This window comes from Pongo abelii, chromosome 11 (assembly GCF_028885655.2).
Source record: "Pongo abelii isolate AG06213 chromosome 11, NHGRI_mPonAbe1-v2.0_pri, whole genome shotgun sequence".
Taxonomy (NCBI): domain Eukaryota; kingdom Metazoa; phylum Chordata; class Mammalia; order Primates; family Hominidae; genus Pongo; species Pongo abelii.
The window spans coordinates 36580211-36595711 of record NC_071996.2 but is presented as its reverse complement, the minus strand read 5'-3'; the positions used below and the strand labels follow the sequence as shown (position 1 = coordinate 36595711).

General features: G+C 40.2%; 1 protein-coding gene across 7 annotated transcripts in view; it reads right to left on the bottom strand.

Annotated features, from left to right (window-relative positions):
- Positions 1 to 15501, bottom strand: part of MGAT5 (alpha-1,6-mannosylglycoprotein 6-beta-N-acetylglucosaminyltransferase) — a 338815-nt gene that overhangs the window by 138225 nt on the left and 185089 nt on the right. The window contains exon 1 of one of the 7 annotated variants that reach the window (XM_054549296.2): positions 1636 to 5795. The exons of 5 other annotated variants lie outside the window; for them this stretch is intronic. In XM_054549296.2, the coding sequence (XP_054405271.1) occupies positions 1636 to 2137 (502 nt within the window). In that variant the 5' untranslated portion in view covers positions 2138 to 5795. Of the gene's footprint in view, positions 1 to 1635; positions 5796 to 15501 lie in introns of those variants that run through there. One more of the 7 variants, XM_054549297.2, reaches the window with a different exon arrangement.

Here is a 15501-nt window from a genome sequence, read left to right as displayed (position 1 = left end):
GCTTGCAAGCAAAGCCCCAGTGCTCAGTGTGGGTCCATTCATCAAGAATTTCAAGTAATAAAGTTAAGGGTCAGCAAACTTTTTTTGTAAAGAAACAGAGAGTAAATATTTAAGGCTCTGTGAGCCACAAGGTCTCTGTCTCAACTACTCAACTCTGCTGTTGTCATGAAAAAGCAGCCACAGATAACAGCTGAACGAATGGATGGGCTGTGTTCCAATAAAACATTATTTACAGAATCAGGCACAGACCCCCCCTGTTGCTATGCTAGGAGATTCCCAAAACAAGGCCTCTCGTTTCTGCCAAAGCCTGCTGGACTGACTTCTTTCAAGCCTCCCTGCAGGCCTTCCTCTTCCTGGAATGTCCTTCTCCTCAGTCCTTCCAGGCCACCACTCTTCCTTTGCCCAGTTAAAACCCCTTCCTCTTTCTTCAGCTAAAGCAACAGTCCTTAATTCTTCCTTCCCAAGCCTAGTCAGGATTTTGTTAGGAATCCTGTCCTCCTCTGGGCTTCCCTGGCCTCCTGCTCATGTCTCTCCTACTGTAGAGACTGATCACGTTATTCCTTTATGGCAGTCCATCTCCCCTCCTAGCACACGAGGAACCTATAGGAAGGTTATGTCTTCCAGCTGGATCTCCAGACACTAAGTGCCATCTGACTGAATAAACACAGGCATGTTCCCCTCTGCCCAACAGGCCTGACTCCTGGGCTCAAGGAGAACTAGACTGAGCAGAGACTCCCACCAGGCCAGGGCTTTTCCTCTTCCTCAAACTGGTGGTTTGTCAGCTAATTCGACAGTCTCCGCTGCAACTCCATGTTCTTATACATGAATTTTCTCTCCTTTATTTAGTTACACAGTGATGGGTCTGAATAGATAAGGGGCTTCCAGAGGCATTGGCTTAAGAGTGCTCAAGGTTCTCAGGTAGAGGGAATCTGTGACTGGGAGAAACCGGGAGTCCCAGCCTTCCCAGCATGGGGCAGAACTGCTCCCAAACCTGACCGGGAATAACCTGACCAAGACCTTCCATCACACCACAGCTCATAAGGACTTTCAGCTCCTTTTCAAAAGATGGCTCCTCATTTTGTTTCTATCAAATGACCAAAATTCTATAAACATTTTTATTAGTTTGTGTCCATGGAGGACCTTCCTACCTGTGGAAATGTCTCTCATCTAAGTTTGGTTAAGAAACAAAACTTTGAGCCAAAAAAGGGTAAAGTTACTGCTTTCCACAGGAAACTGAGCTTACTATACACAAGCTCTCTTCAAAAGAGGGAGGTGGGTACTATGCTTACAGCCTGGGTGATGGTATCCATGGGACCTCAAGCCTCAGCATCACATAGTTTACTCATGTAACAAACTTTTATTATAAAGAGTCCACATCATACAAGTTGAAATAAAATAAAAAGCGAGGGCATAAAAAGAAAAAAGGAGAAAGATCCTGCCAAGATACGTAACTTGAATGCTCCGCCTGCTGTTTATCCCAAGCTTTCCCCATGCCATTTTTTTTAAATGTTGAAAGGGCAAGGGAAAATAAAAATTTTAAGTGTAAGCAATGAAGCTCAGCTCTGTTTAGGATTCAGTTTAATCCGTTACCCTTACACCAGCCCAGGTTGCAACATCTTTCCCCCAAAACTTCACCTCTGTATGATCCTATGGCATTGGCAACCAGGTATCTACACAAAAGGCAGATTACGCAGGTGTAAAAATTCTGTTGCTTCCCAGGGAAGAAGCCCACTTGATCATGGTGGATAAGCTTTTTGATGTGCTGCTGGATTCTGTTTGCCAGTATTTTATTGAGGATTTTTGCATCAGTGTTCATCAAGGATATTGGTCTAAAATTCTCTTTTTTGGTTGTGTCTCTGCCCATCTTTGGTATCAGGATGATGCTGGCCTCATAAAATGAGTTAGGGAGGATTCCCTCTTTTTCTATTGATTGGAATAGTTTCAGAAGGAATGGTACCAGCTCCTCCTTGTACCTCTGGTAGAATTCGGCTGTGAATCCATCTGGTCCTGGACTTTTTTTGGTTGGTAAGCTATTGATTATTGCCACAATTTCAGCTCCTGTTATTGGTCTATTCAGAGATTCAACTTCTTCCTGGTTTAGTCTTGGCAGAGTGTATGTGTCGAGGAATTTATCCATTTCTTCTAGATTTTCTAGTTTATTTGCGTAGAGGTGTCTGTAGTATTCTCTGATGGTAGTTTGTATTTCTGTGGGATCGGTGGTGATATCCCCTTTATCATTTTTTATTGCATCTATTTGATTCTTCTCTCTTTCTTCTTTATTAATCTTGCTAACGGTCTATCAATTTTGTTGATCCTTTCAAAAAACCAGCTCCTGGATTCATTTATTTTTTGAAGGGTTTTTTGTGTCTCTATTTCCTTCAGTTCTGCTCTGATTTTAGTTATTTCTTGCCTTCTGCTAGCTTTTGAATGTGTTTGCTCTTGCTTTTCTAGTTCTTTTAATTGTGATGTTAGGGTGTCAATTTTGGATCTTTCCTGCTTTCTCTTGTGGGCATTTAGTGCTATAAATTTCCCTCTACACACTGCTTTGAATGCATCCCAGAGATTCTGGTATGTTGTGTCTTGGTTCTCGTTGGTTTCAAAGAACATCTTTATTTCTGCCTTCATTTCGTTATGTACCCAGTAGTCATTCAGGAGCAGGTTGTTCAGTTTCCATGTAGTTGAGCGGTTTTGAGTGAGATTCTTAATCCTGAGTTCTAGCTTGATTGCACTGCAAGGCTGGTTCAATATACGCAAATCAATAAATGTAATCCAGCATATAAACAGAATCAAAGACAAAAACCACATGATTATCTCAATAGATGCAGAAAAGGCCTTTGACAAAATTCAACAACGCTTCATGCTAAAAACTCTCAATAAATTAGGTATTGATGGGACGTATCTCAAAATAATAAGAGCTATCTATGACAAACCCACAGCCAATATCATACTGAATGGGCAAAAACTGGAAGCATTCCCTTTGAAAACTGGCACAAGACAGGGATGCCCTCCCTCTCTCACCACTCCTATTCAACATAGTGTTGGAAGTTCTGGCCAGGGCAATTAGGCAGGAGAAGGAAATAAAGGGTATTCAATTAGGAAAAGAAGAAGTCAAATTGTCCCTGTTTGCAGACAACATGATTGTATATCTAGAAAACCCCATCGTCTCAGCCCAAAATCTCCTTAAGCTGATAAGCAACTTCAGCAAAGTCTCAGGATACAAAATCGATGTACAAAAATCACAAGCATTCTTATACATCAATAACAGACAAACAGAGAGCCAAATCATGAGTGAACTCCCATTCACAACTGCTTCAAAGAGACTAAAATACTTAGGAATCCAACTTACAAGGGACATGAAGGACCTCTTCAAGGAGAACTACAAACCACTGCTCAAGGAAATAAAAGAGGATACAAACAAATGGAAGAACATTCCATGCTCATGGGTAGGAAGAATGAATATCGTGAAAATGGCCATACTGCCCAAGGTAATTTACAGATTCAATGCCATCCCCATCAAGCTACCAATGATTTCTTCACAGAATTGGAAAAAAATACTTTAAAGTTCATATGGAACCAAAAAAGAGCCCGCATCGCCAAGTCAATCCTAAGCCAAAAGAACAAAGCTGGAGGCATCACACTACCTGACTTCAAACTATACAAGGCTATAGTAACAAAAACAGCATGGTACTGGTACCAAAATAGAGATATAGATCAATGGAACAGAACAGAGCCGTCAGAAATAATGCCACATATCTACAACTATCTGATCTTTGACAAACCTGAGAAAAACAAGCAATGGGGAAAGGAGTCCCTATTTAATAAATGGTGCTGGGGAAACTGGCTAGCCATATGTAGAAAGCTGAAACTGGATCCCTTCCTTACACTTATACAAAAATCAATTCAAGATGGATTAAAGACTTAAATGTTAGACCTAAAACCATAAAAACCCTAGAAGAAAACCTAGGCATTACCATTCAGGACATAGGCATGGGCAAGGACGTCACGTCTAAAACAACAAAAGCAATGGCAACAAAAGCCAAAATTGACAAATGGGATCTAATTAAAATAAAGAGCTTCTGCACAGCAAAAGAAACTACCATTAGAGTGAACAGGCAACCTACAAAATGGGAGAAAATTTTCGCAACCTACTCATCTGACAAAGGGCTAATATCCAGAATCTACAATGAACTCAAACAAATTTACAAGAAAAAAACAAACAACCCCATCAAAAAGTGGGCGAAGAACATGAACAGATACTTCTCAAAAGAAGACATTTATGCAGCAAAAAACAACATGAAACAATGCTCACCATCACTGGCCATCAGAGAAATGCAAATCAAAACCACAGTGAGATACCATCTCACACCAGTTAGAATGGCAATCATTAAAAAGTCAGGAAACAACAGGTGCTGGAGAGGATGTGGAGAAATAGGAACACTTTTACACTGTTGGTGGGACTGTAAACTAGTTCAACCCTTGTGGAAGTCAGTGTGGCAATTCCTCAGGGATCTAGAACTAGAAATTCCATTTGACCCAGCCATCCCATTACTGGGTATATACCCAAAGGACTATAAATCATGCTGCTATAAAGACACATGCACACATATGTTTATTGCGGCACTATTCACAATAGCAAGGACTTGGAACCAACCCAAATGTCCAACAATGATAGACTGGATTAAGAAAATGTGGCACATATACACCATGGAATACTATGCAGCCATCAAAAATGATGAGTTCATGTCCTTTGTAGGGACATGGATGAAATTGGAAATCATCATTCTCAGTAAACTATCGCAAGAACAAAAAACCAAACACCGCATATTCTCACTCATAGGTGGGAATTGAACAATGAGAACACATGGACACAGGAAGGGGATCATCACACTCTGGGGACTGTTGTGGGGTGGGGGGAGGGGGGAGGGATGGCACTGGGAGATATACCTAATGCTAGATGACGAGTTAGTGGGTGCAGTGCACCAGCATGGCACATGTATACATATGTAACTAACCTGCACATTGCGCAGATGTACCCTAAAACCTAAAGTATAATAATAATAAATTAAAAAAAAAATTCTGTTGCTTTATCAGTCACTTGTGCCCATACAATGTAGTGGGTGTTCGAATATGGGTTTAATCTAAGTGAACAAACACTTTTCCTGCCATCAAAAATGCTTAAGATTCAGGAGGAACATACCCACTGCAGGAGCAGAAGCAGCACAAGATGTCACAAATACACGCAGCGGGGGTGTTCCTGTGAGGCGTGGAGCCAGATTCTCCCTGACAGTCCCAACAGACACACACATATCGAGAGAGATGTGTACAGAGGGAAACAACAGCATTTCACATACATATTAAGAAGCGAAAGGGACAAAGAAATATGAAACCAGACAGATATGTGTGTGTGTGTGTGTGTGTGTATTTCTTGCTGTCTGTGGCCTCAGAGCAAGGAAGGAAAAAGGGGAGAGGGGAGAGTCAGGGCAGGAGAAGCTGGTACGGCGGTCTCAAAGGAACGGTGAGAATAGAAATAGCGTAATACAGGACAGGAAAAGAAATGGATGGAGGATAACTTGCCTTGATACATCACATACATTATCCCATTTTAGAAAAAAGGAAGATGTTTACCTCATCTGACAGTCTGAAAAGGAAAGCCTTTAAAATCCTCAGCACTGACCTCCTAATTCAGCCCACCTTCACTGGGCATCTGCTGCCTGCCACGTGCTGAAATGCCAACACTGCATCCTTGTAAGACTCAGCCCTGCCTTCTGGGGGCTGGTACACGTGGGAGGAAGGGAAACCACACACAACAGTGAATGAGGTACCCGGCAACGAAGCCTCCTCTACCCGTCGGTACTCCCAGGATATATGCCCAGCACACTGGAGACTCCATCTTGTTTAATAATGGAAGGAACAAATGCAATGAAGAAATGGAGTGCCCAAGTTCCAGAGAACTGAAGAGGAAAGAAAGTGCCACAGATAAAAAGCAGTGGGAGAGCCTTACTTGGAGTCACTGACCCAAGAAGTCTGAGTTCTGGACTGCACATGCCACATAGCTGAGGAAAACAGCAGGAAGCTGCAGTAGTGGGAGAAAAGTCATTCCTGATGCTGGGAGAAGGGACATGGCCTAGCCCCCATGTGAATTACTGACAGTCACATCTTACTGGTATTCAAAAAAGAGAGGTTTATGGTTGTATGAGAGTTTTTTTGTTTTGTTTTGTTTTTTGTTTTGAGACAAAGTCTGGCTCTGTCACCCAGGTTGGAGTGCAGTGGCACAACCTCAGCCTCCCCAGGTTCAAGCAATTCTCCTGCATCAGCCTCCCAAGTAGCTGGAACTACAGGTGTGTGCCATTGTGACTGGTTAGTTTTTGCATTTTTAGTAGAAATGTGGTTTTGCCATGTTGGCCAGGCTGGTCTCGAACTCCTGGCCTCAATCGATCCATCCACCTCAGCCTCCCAAAGTGTTGGGATTACAGGCATAAGCCACTGCACCCGTCCTGGAGATAATCTTAATAAATCATTTGTTAACTGTCCCACTGCTTGTATAAATCAGATGCTAGGTGCCTTGGGTGTCACACAAGGCTACTTGCATCTTCTAATTGCCTAGGATCAATATTTATACGTATATAAAGACGCTATCGTCCATTTCTTTTTAAGTATCACCAACTATCAACTACGTGGCATCATAAAATATTCAATTACTACAAACTTAAAGTTTTTAATAACCACTCCTCACTGCTGAATAAAGGAGATCTGGAAATATGGTTATAAAAAGAATCTCAAAAACAAAGAGGTTGGAAGTCAGGGGTTAATCTCACTTCTGCCAATGCTTAAAGGTGGTACCATGTGTAAGAATCTCAACTACCTGTTCCTGGGCGAGGATGATAAAGTGAGGAAGTGGAATGGAGGAGAGTGGATGCAAGAGAGAGAGAGAGACAGGAGTTTGCATGCAAGCTCACACAGAAGACAGTTCTTTCACAGCAATGGCTGACCATCCTAGGAAGTGAGCCTTCATTAAGGCTCACTTTTCCATACACTAATTCTATATAGCAAAGACGACAGGTGTTGTTTGAAATGACACTTCTTTTTAACAACCTGTAGAACACAGGTCCATCAACTTTTTATCTAGTTCTGGACAGGCATCTGATAGATTAAGGGCATCTAAATCCATCGCCATTGCCATTTTAAAGGTTAAAAAAAGGAAAGAAAAAAATAGAAGAAAAAGTAGGTTTATAAAAACTCTCAGAAACCTCAAAGAACATGAGTATCTGCTGACCCCAGGAAGTTACAGGAAACTGATTCAATCTCCTTACCCAGTTGTTTTGCTGACCCTAAGATAATCAACTTCACGAGCAAGGGCTCCATTCAGTGCAATGACACCCTAAACATATTTTCTCTCAAAAGATAAAGGTCTCCAGCAATTCTATTTTGTGTCAGACAAGGTAGCATTTCTCTTGGCACACCTGATATGAACATGTGGCCATGCTTATCAGATGGCCCCTGCAAAGTGCAGCCAAATGAGCATGCCACTGGCCTGGCTGCTCAGCCATGGCTGGGAACCGACTCAATCTCCACAATGGGCTTGGAGACACAGCTCTTGCCAGCACCTCCATCAGCTGGCTTGGTTTCAGGAGTGGATGGCAATAAATCAGATTGAAACCAGCCATGATGGAATATAGTCTCCCACTGAAAATGACCTCACCAGTCACTCAGCTTGGCAAATACTCATTTAGGAATGCTTTACTTTTGTGCCATAAAAAAAGTAATTTGATTTCTGTAACTGAGTCATGTACATGAATTCCAGGACCACGGCCCCACAGCAATAGGAAGTTCCCTCCCCAGCAAAGCAACTGAGAAGTCAAGACATGGGAAACAGGCAAGACTCACTCATGGACCCCCAGAGGTATATACTGGGATCTTCGAAAATACTTGTTTGTATATGGTTTTTGTTTTGTTTTTTAATCTAAGTTGAAAATAGAATCATCACTGCATAAAATAATTTTAGAGCTGCAAGGGACTTCTGAAACCACACCATTCAACCGTCTACTTTTCCTGATTCATAACACTAAGGCCTAGTGAGATGAAGTGCCTTCCTCATTCATGGATTAAACAAAATCCACTAGCACCTTCCATATGCAAAGCACTCTGCATGTTCAACGAGGCATTTGCCTTCTCAGTCAAGATTATTTCCACAACACTGTTGAAATGCACATCATCATCTTCATGTTCTGCATGGGAAATTTCAAGAGTGAACACAATTAACAAATTCTTATTCCCTCTTGAAGAAGCACCTCCAAGGGCCTCATGGACTTGCTGTATAAAAACCAGAAGCTACAGTACTGCCCGTGTACAAATACTATGGACATAATGGAACTCAACAAGAAAATCAAATTCAGTGTATATATACGGGTTCTCTATGTATAGCTTTTCAAGAATAGAACTAACGTATAAAAAGAATAAAGTTGTGATGACTATGAAAACACACTGCCAAGATAATGTCACAAAATTTCAAATCACAATTCAGCCAAATAACTCCAGATTCTTCATACCTCCTTTTGTCATACCCTCTGTCGTTTATTTAATTTATGGCAGGATTGTCTAATTAAGCTGTTAAGCCAGCATTAAGATTTTTCCTTTTTTTGGTAAATTAGTATTAAAAAGGGGACCTAGGACTGAGATTCTCGGTATGAAAAACAGTTATATAAGAATGCTATACATACACACAGCCACAACATCATATATACACCAACCCTCCATTCTGATAAGCCCCACGGTGCTGCTACTAGAAATGGTCAGCCAGGGAAAAGGTTATCCACACACCTAGGAGCACACACATGATAGGAAGAACACAGCTGGGGTTAAATAATTGCTACTGACAAAAGTTGGCAGAGCTTATCATTATTAGTCATCAGGGAAATGGAAATCAAAAGCACAATGAGGTACGACTTCACATCAACTAAAATAGTTATAATAAAAATTCAGACAATAACAAGTGTTGACAAGGATGTAAAGAAAATAGAACCCTCAACTAGTAGAAATATAAAATAGTGTAGCTGCTTTGGAAAACAGTCTAGCAGTCCTTAAAAAGTTAAACAGACTTATCATCCAAGTCAACAATTCTACTCCTTGGTTTACACTATGAAAGAATAAAAACAAAACTACACAAAAATGTGTATGTAAACATTCATAATAGCCTTATTCATAACAGCCAAAATTTGGAAACAGCACAAACACCCATCATCCAATTAACAGACCAAATATGGTATATCCATAAAATGGAATATTATTCAGCCATTAAAAGGAATAAGGTGATAATCCATGCTTCACAGGTGAACCTTGAAAACATTATGCTAGATGAAAGCAACCAGTCACACAGGCCACTTATGAGATTCCATTTACATGAAATGTTCAGAACCTACAGGCAAATCTAGAGAGAGAGTGAATTCGTGGTTGTTTAGGGTTGAGGAAAGGGAGGAGAGGTGATATGGTGTTTCTTTTTGAGGTGATGAAAATGTTCTAACACTGACTATTGTGGTGGTTGCACAACTGAATATACTAAAAGCCACATTGAACTAATTATTTTGATTTTTTGTAGAGATGAGGTCTTGCTACGTTGCCCAGGCTGGTCTCACACTCTTGAGCTCAAGCCATCCTCCCATCTCAGCCTTCCAAAGTACTGGGATTACAGGCATGAGCCACCACACTCGGCCCTAAAAGCCTTAAATCAAACACTTTAAATATGTGAAATGTGTGGTATGTAAATTATCTCAATAAAGCTGTTAAAAAACCAGAAAAATTCTGACATTGACTCACTCAACAAATACTGCACCTAAATTAGAGCATTTGTCATTATTTCAGTACCTTCCTGGGAAGCAAAGAGACACACAGAACATTATTCACCTTGAGGGAGCCTTAAATATGCTTAGAACCCAAAATTTGCTCACCACAAAAGGCAATTAACAGCCCAATGCCATATACACTTCCCATGGGCTAGTAGATGGGACATGCAATGAGCCAGTAAAATGGGAAGAATGTGGAGCCCTGAATGTCAGTGCAGAGAAGAGCCATTCTATTGGTCTGGACTGCTCACTACTGGATTATCATGTGACAGAGAAACCATCCTCTGTCTCATTTCAACCCTGAATTTTTGGGTCTCTTTGTTGCAGCAACTTAGTTTAAACCTTAAGTAACCACTGGAAAAATGGGATTTGAGTTGAGCTCTAAAGTAGAAGTAGACAGGAGAGAAAAGGGAAGATGAGTACACTGAAGAACAGCAGTAATAATGATGGTAGCCAACAGACTGAGCATCTACTAGGAACACCACTGTATCTTATGTACACTGATTACTCGACTGAGCCTCACAATAATAAGTACTATTATCCTTCATTCTACTGCAGAAGACACTGAGGACCAGGCAGATTAAGTAACTTGGCCAAGGTCACAAGTTAGCCATTCCTAGCCCTATCTGCACATTTAAAAATTACCTGGGGACCTTTTAAGAATGTGCCTCACCCTCCAGGCATTCTTATTTGAGTGGCCCCCAGGCAGTGGTTCTGCTACCCGCTTTTTTAATGCTCTGCCAACCTCAGGTGATTCTAAAAGGCAGCCACAGCTGGGAATCAATAGAATAAAAGGTGAAATAACACTGAGGAAAAGGAATGGCCAGAGATGGAAAATGGATTTTATGTTATGTTTCAACAATTAGAGTGTTTTACCAGGACAGCAAATCTACCCACAGTGGGTAGGCATAACCAATCAATCATCTCTGTCTGAGAGGGCACAGGAGAGCAGAGGGGGACAATTTGGTTAAAGCAGGGGACTCAGGGTAGGGCAGTAAGAAATATGGTTGGAAAGGTACGCTGACACAGCCTGCCACAGAATCATGAATTCCAGCCTCAGAACATAATTTATCACTGTTATCACAGCAGGAAATGGGAAGGCCACTGAAAACACTTGCGGAGTTTTTCAGTACAATGGCCAGGGGAAGTAACTAATGGTCTGAATGGAGAAACAACATTTGGAAAAAGGTGAAATTCAGAGGAAAAGGGGAATGAAAGTCACATTTTGTGGATAAAAATGTGACCATGTGTAATTTAAAAGATACTACTGTATAAAATCTTTACAGTTGAATAGAGTTTATATCTAACATTGTAAATGGCCCTGGAGTTCAAAACTCTCTTTCATTAGTAAGGAAGTCAGGGGTATTTTTCTGACACAAGGTCTTCAAAACAAATTAAGAATGCTCAACCCCCCTTCTTTGATTAACAGCAGCTTCTAATGCTTTTCTTAAATAGTCTCTTTAACATCCATTTTCATTAAATTAATGAACATTAATTAAACATATTCCAAAATGCCATCATCCCATTGGCCTCTAAAGTTACAAAGCTATAAAAATCTGTGTTCTCTAAATCTCCAAACAGTAGATCAACCCTCTCATAAGACACTATCTGGCCACCATGCAAGATGCCTCCTCATTAGGAAGAGGCCTGCTCCTGGAACTGACACTGAAATGTGTCGGCAGAGAGTAGCACCCGCATGTCCCGGTCTTTTAAAGTCCCTGACCACACTGAACCTCAGCAATGAGAAAGGTAGAAAATGTCATGACTATGCCCTGGAAAAGGCAGGGGCTTTGTTTTGTAAGAGATCTCAGCTGGGATTATCTCTCTGCCTTTTATTAATCACATAAGCTGAGCAGGTTACTTAACCTTCAGGAGTTTCTTCACTCAAAAAATAGAGTCAGCAAAGCCTTCTAACATCTGAGTCACCCTGACTCCAGGTACTGTACCTGGCACTCATTTATAGCCTCATTCACCCTCAGGACAAACTTCCAAAGTAAAATGTGGGATTTTGAAAAAGATAAAGCCATGAGGAGAGATTGCCTGCACCACACTGAAACATCACACAATAGCTCTCATTAGATCATTTAATCTATTTGTACAATATACTCGTCCTATTGTATATTCTCTGTGCCTGTCTTGTCCGTCCCTAATTTCATCACAATGCTTGGTGGGGTATGAGGTATAGTCAATGACAAAAATGCTTTAGATCTATGGAAGGTAAAATTTTAAGTCTTTTTCAATGAATATAATAGCAAAACAGTGTATGCTATATATATTCTAGCAGCTTTGAGATTGGAAGACAAAACTGAGTTTGTAATATGGTTTGGATAGAGTGCTTTTTAATGCAAAACTCTGCATGTATTCATTTCTATGTAAATGCCATTTTCTGTAAGTTTATATTTAATTTTTGCTATAATTTCTTCTGCCACAAAATGTTCCTTAGTATTTTAAGTAATGATGTAAAGGATATGAAATATTCCACATGGGTATCACACATGTACTTAGTTACAACAAATGGTCGTAACAGGAAATAAACTGGGAGAATGCTAGCTTTATACATCAAAACAAACAAAAAGTTATACAGATATATTCCCAGAAAAAAAAATGTTTCTAAACATACATTTAAAAGAATAAGATATAATGCTAACATACTGAGACATCCTCAGCTATCAATTTTGATTTAAGAAAATATACTGAGAAGTAGGTGGGAGACATTAAAAATTCAGGATACTTGCAAAACTGTATTATATTCTCGAGTTGGGGGCCTAAGGTGACATTCATAACTATTCTCCTTTTCCAATAAACAAAATAGTGCCAAGCTTTTGCCAAGCCCCTCTTCTCACATGCAGTTTACTAGAAGAAGGAAAGGGTGTTACGCAGATAACTTACTGTAACAGTGACATGCCCTTGCAACACAGAGCACCCATATCTCACTTCAACCTCTCAAAGAGAGGTTTGATTTTTCTTCTAAAACAGGGTTCCATGTTAAGCACAGTTCATAGATTTCTGCCTGTTCTTATCAAATTGTCAAAGGTGTTTTGAGTTTGGATTTTGTTAAAAAGGAAAAGCAAAGCCATACATGTAGTTTATGTGTGTATATTTGTATTTCCTTTTTGCAACTGAAGAAGAAATATGGAATCAATAACTGAGAGAAGGCTAGCTATATCCTTGGGCTGTTTTAAGATAGTATAAATTGCCCAAAATAGGTGTGTGCTCTTCATATCACACAATGCCCACTTTCTGAATCACTTGTCACAAGCGTCTTATAGCTGTTAGTTAAAAACAGGGATTCTATCTGGCCAGCCAGACATCTAGAGGTAAGGAAGAAGTGCTTCGACTATTCTCTTAATAGGAGATCAAAATAAATTTTTGTTTTCACCGTCTCGCATAAACTGAGGTTTTCATTTTGTTTTGGTTGCTTGGTTGTGGTCTCTTACCTTACTTTTTAAACGGAAAAATAAACTGCAAGATAATGCAGAATTGAGATGACACCTTGATAATAAGGTTTTGGTCCTAGAGAAAGTAGAACAGAGAGAATGTATAAAAAGAAGCTGAAAGCCAGAATATTTCAAACACCCACAAGCACACCAAATTCTTGGGTATGGTTTGAAGAAAGGCTGAAAGTTATTTAAATTGTAAGTCTCCTGTGACTGATGCAGAGTGATATGAAACCCACAAGCCATTGGCATAAAATATACACGCCAAGCCTGCTAGGTAATGTCCTTGGCTAGGATGCCTCTCAAAAACCAGATTGTGCCAGGTGCAGTAGTGCATGCCTACATCCCATCTACTGAGAAGGCTGAGGCAGGAAGACTGCTTGTGCCCAGTAGGTTGAGAACAGCCTAGGCAACACAGCAAGACATTAAAAAACAAAAAATCAGGCTATCTTACAACTTAATTCCTTAGAACTTCTCCTGGCCCTTAGCAGGTATTCCTTCATGTAGAAAAGAAACATGCTTTGTGTTAAGACTATGTAAATTTGGATACCAATACTCTGCTTGTAAAGTTAAGGGACTAATGTGCATATTCCAGGATGTTACAAGTATTCTTATAATCCTGGAATGCTATTCATCAACTCCACATAAAAGACTAATGAATATGTGAATGCAGGTTATTGCTAGTAGGAAACACAAAGGTTTTCAACTGCCTGGGAATTTGTTTGTTTCAGCAAGTAGTCTGTTCCCAGATGAATATTTGGTTTTTGAGTTAGCTCTTAGAAGGCACTGATCCTCAGGTGGTGGGATTACTACCTGAAAACCCATTCACCATCCCAGTATCCAGAATAAAGTGCAGTCCCTTGCTTACCCTCCAGCCATGGCAACCGGATAGGAGAGCAACTGTTAAATACACACCATCCTTGCCAACCTAGAAATGGTGGTTATTGTATATTGTACCTAACAGAAAAGAGCTAGCATGCATACCAAAAGCAGGGGGAAGGCAGCACTGTGGTAACAGATAATTCAGACAGCTTCCCAGCCGAGAGCACACTGCTAAACTACACTACCTGTGTAAGAACCACACAACAGTTTAACCTAGGATTTTTTAAAAACAAAGCTGAGAAACTATGCATTGGCAATAGCAGAGAAGCTTGTATTGGAACAATCTTCCCACAGATAACTTACAATATGACACTGAAGAGTGAGGGAAAGTGAGCAGAAACTAGAAGGAATTTGATTCTTAAATTCTTTCTGGAAACTACACTGAATAAGACTCACATTTATATGGCTGTGCCCCAGAGGGGACTATCAAGTCTGGAAGGTAGCAAACAAAAGGCTACAGTCTCATTGGCTTGAGGTTTCATAGAATGAAGTTTTGCGTAGTAGTGAAAAATTAAGGTGGCATATTCCCAAAAAGAGGGAGCCCAAAGAGGAGAATCCTAAAGTCTGTATATAAACTACCTTAAACTTCTTGAGCGACCCTAAAACTAAGCATTTGTGAGGGAGGCTCCAATGTAAGTTCAAAGTATTCACAAGACTTCAGCTGCTGCTCACTGCAGGGCAGCCACAGTTTAAATCCCAAAAAGTCAAAGGGTCAACATTTCAGGCTTTCCAGTGAAACCCCAGAAGGGCCTCACATCAGGCCCAGGACTTCAGATAGTCCAAGACTAGGGAAAAAAATGGAAACAGACACACCCTAACAAATCATAAAAGCAAGTCTTCTTAAGTTCAAGGCAGTAAGTCAGTAATTTAACTGCCTACTAGAAAAAAAATCAGTACTCTTCAGAGGAAGTTTACAGAATCCAGACACTCTACAGCATATCCTTGTCATGTCCAATACATAATAAAGAATTATTGAACATGTGGAGAAACAGGAAAATGTGAACAAGGCAAGAAAAACAGTCAACAAAAACAAGATGACGCAACTGTTGGAGAACTAACAAAGAATTTAAAGCAGTTATTATAAATAAGATTAAAGACAAAGGAAAAACGGTCATCAGTGAATAAAAGATCAGTAAATTTGAAAAAAAAAAAAAAGGAAATTACTTAACCTGAAAAACAGAGATATTCAAGATTAAGACAAATAAAACACACAGAGTCTCCATGACCTGTGGAGAACATAATGTAGGCGAACCTTTGTGTAAATGAATGCCCAGAGGTAGAAAAGAGAAAATGCAGACAAAAAATATTCGAAGAAATAATGGCTGACAACTTCCCAAATATGTTGA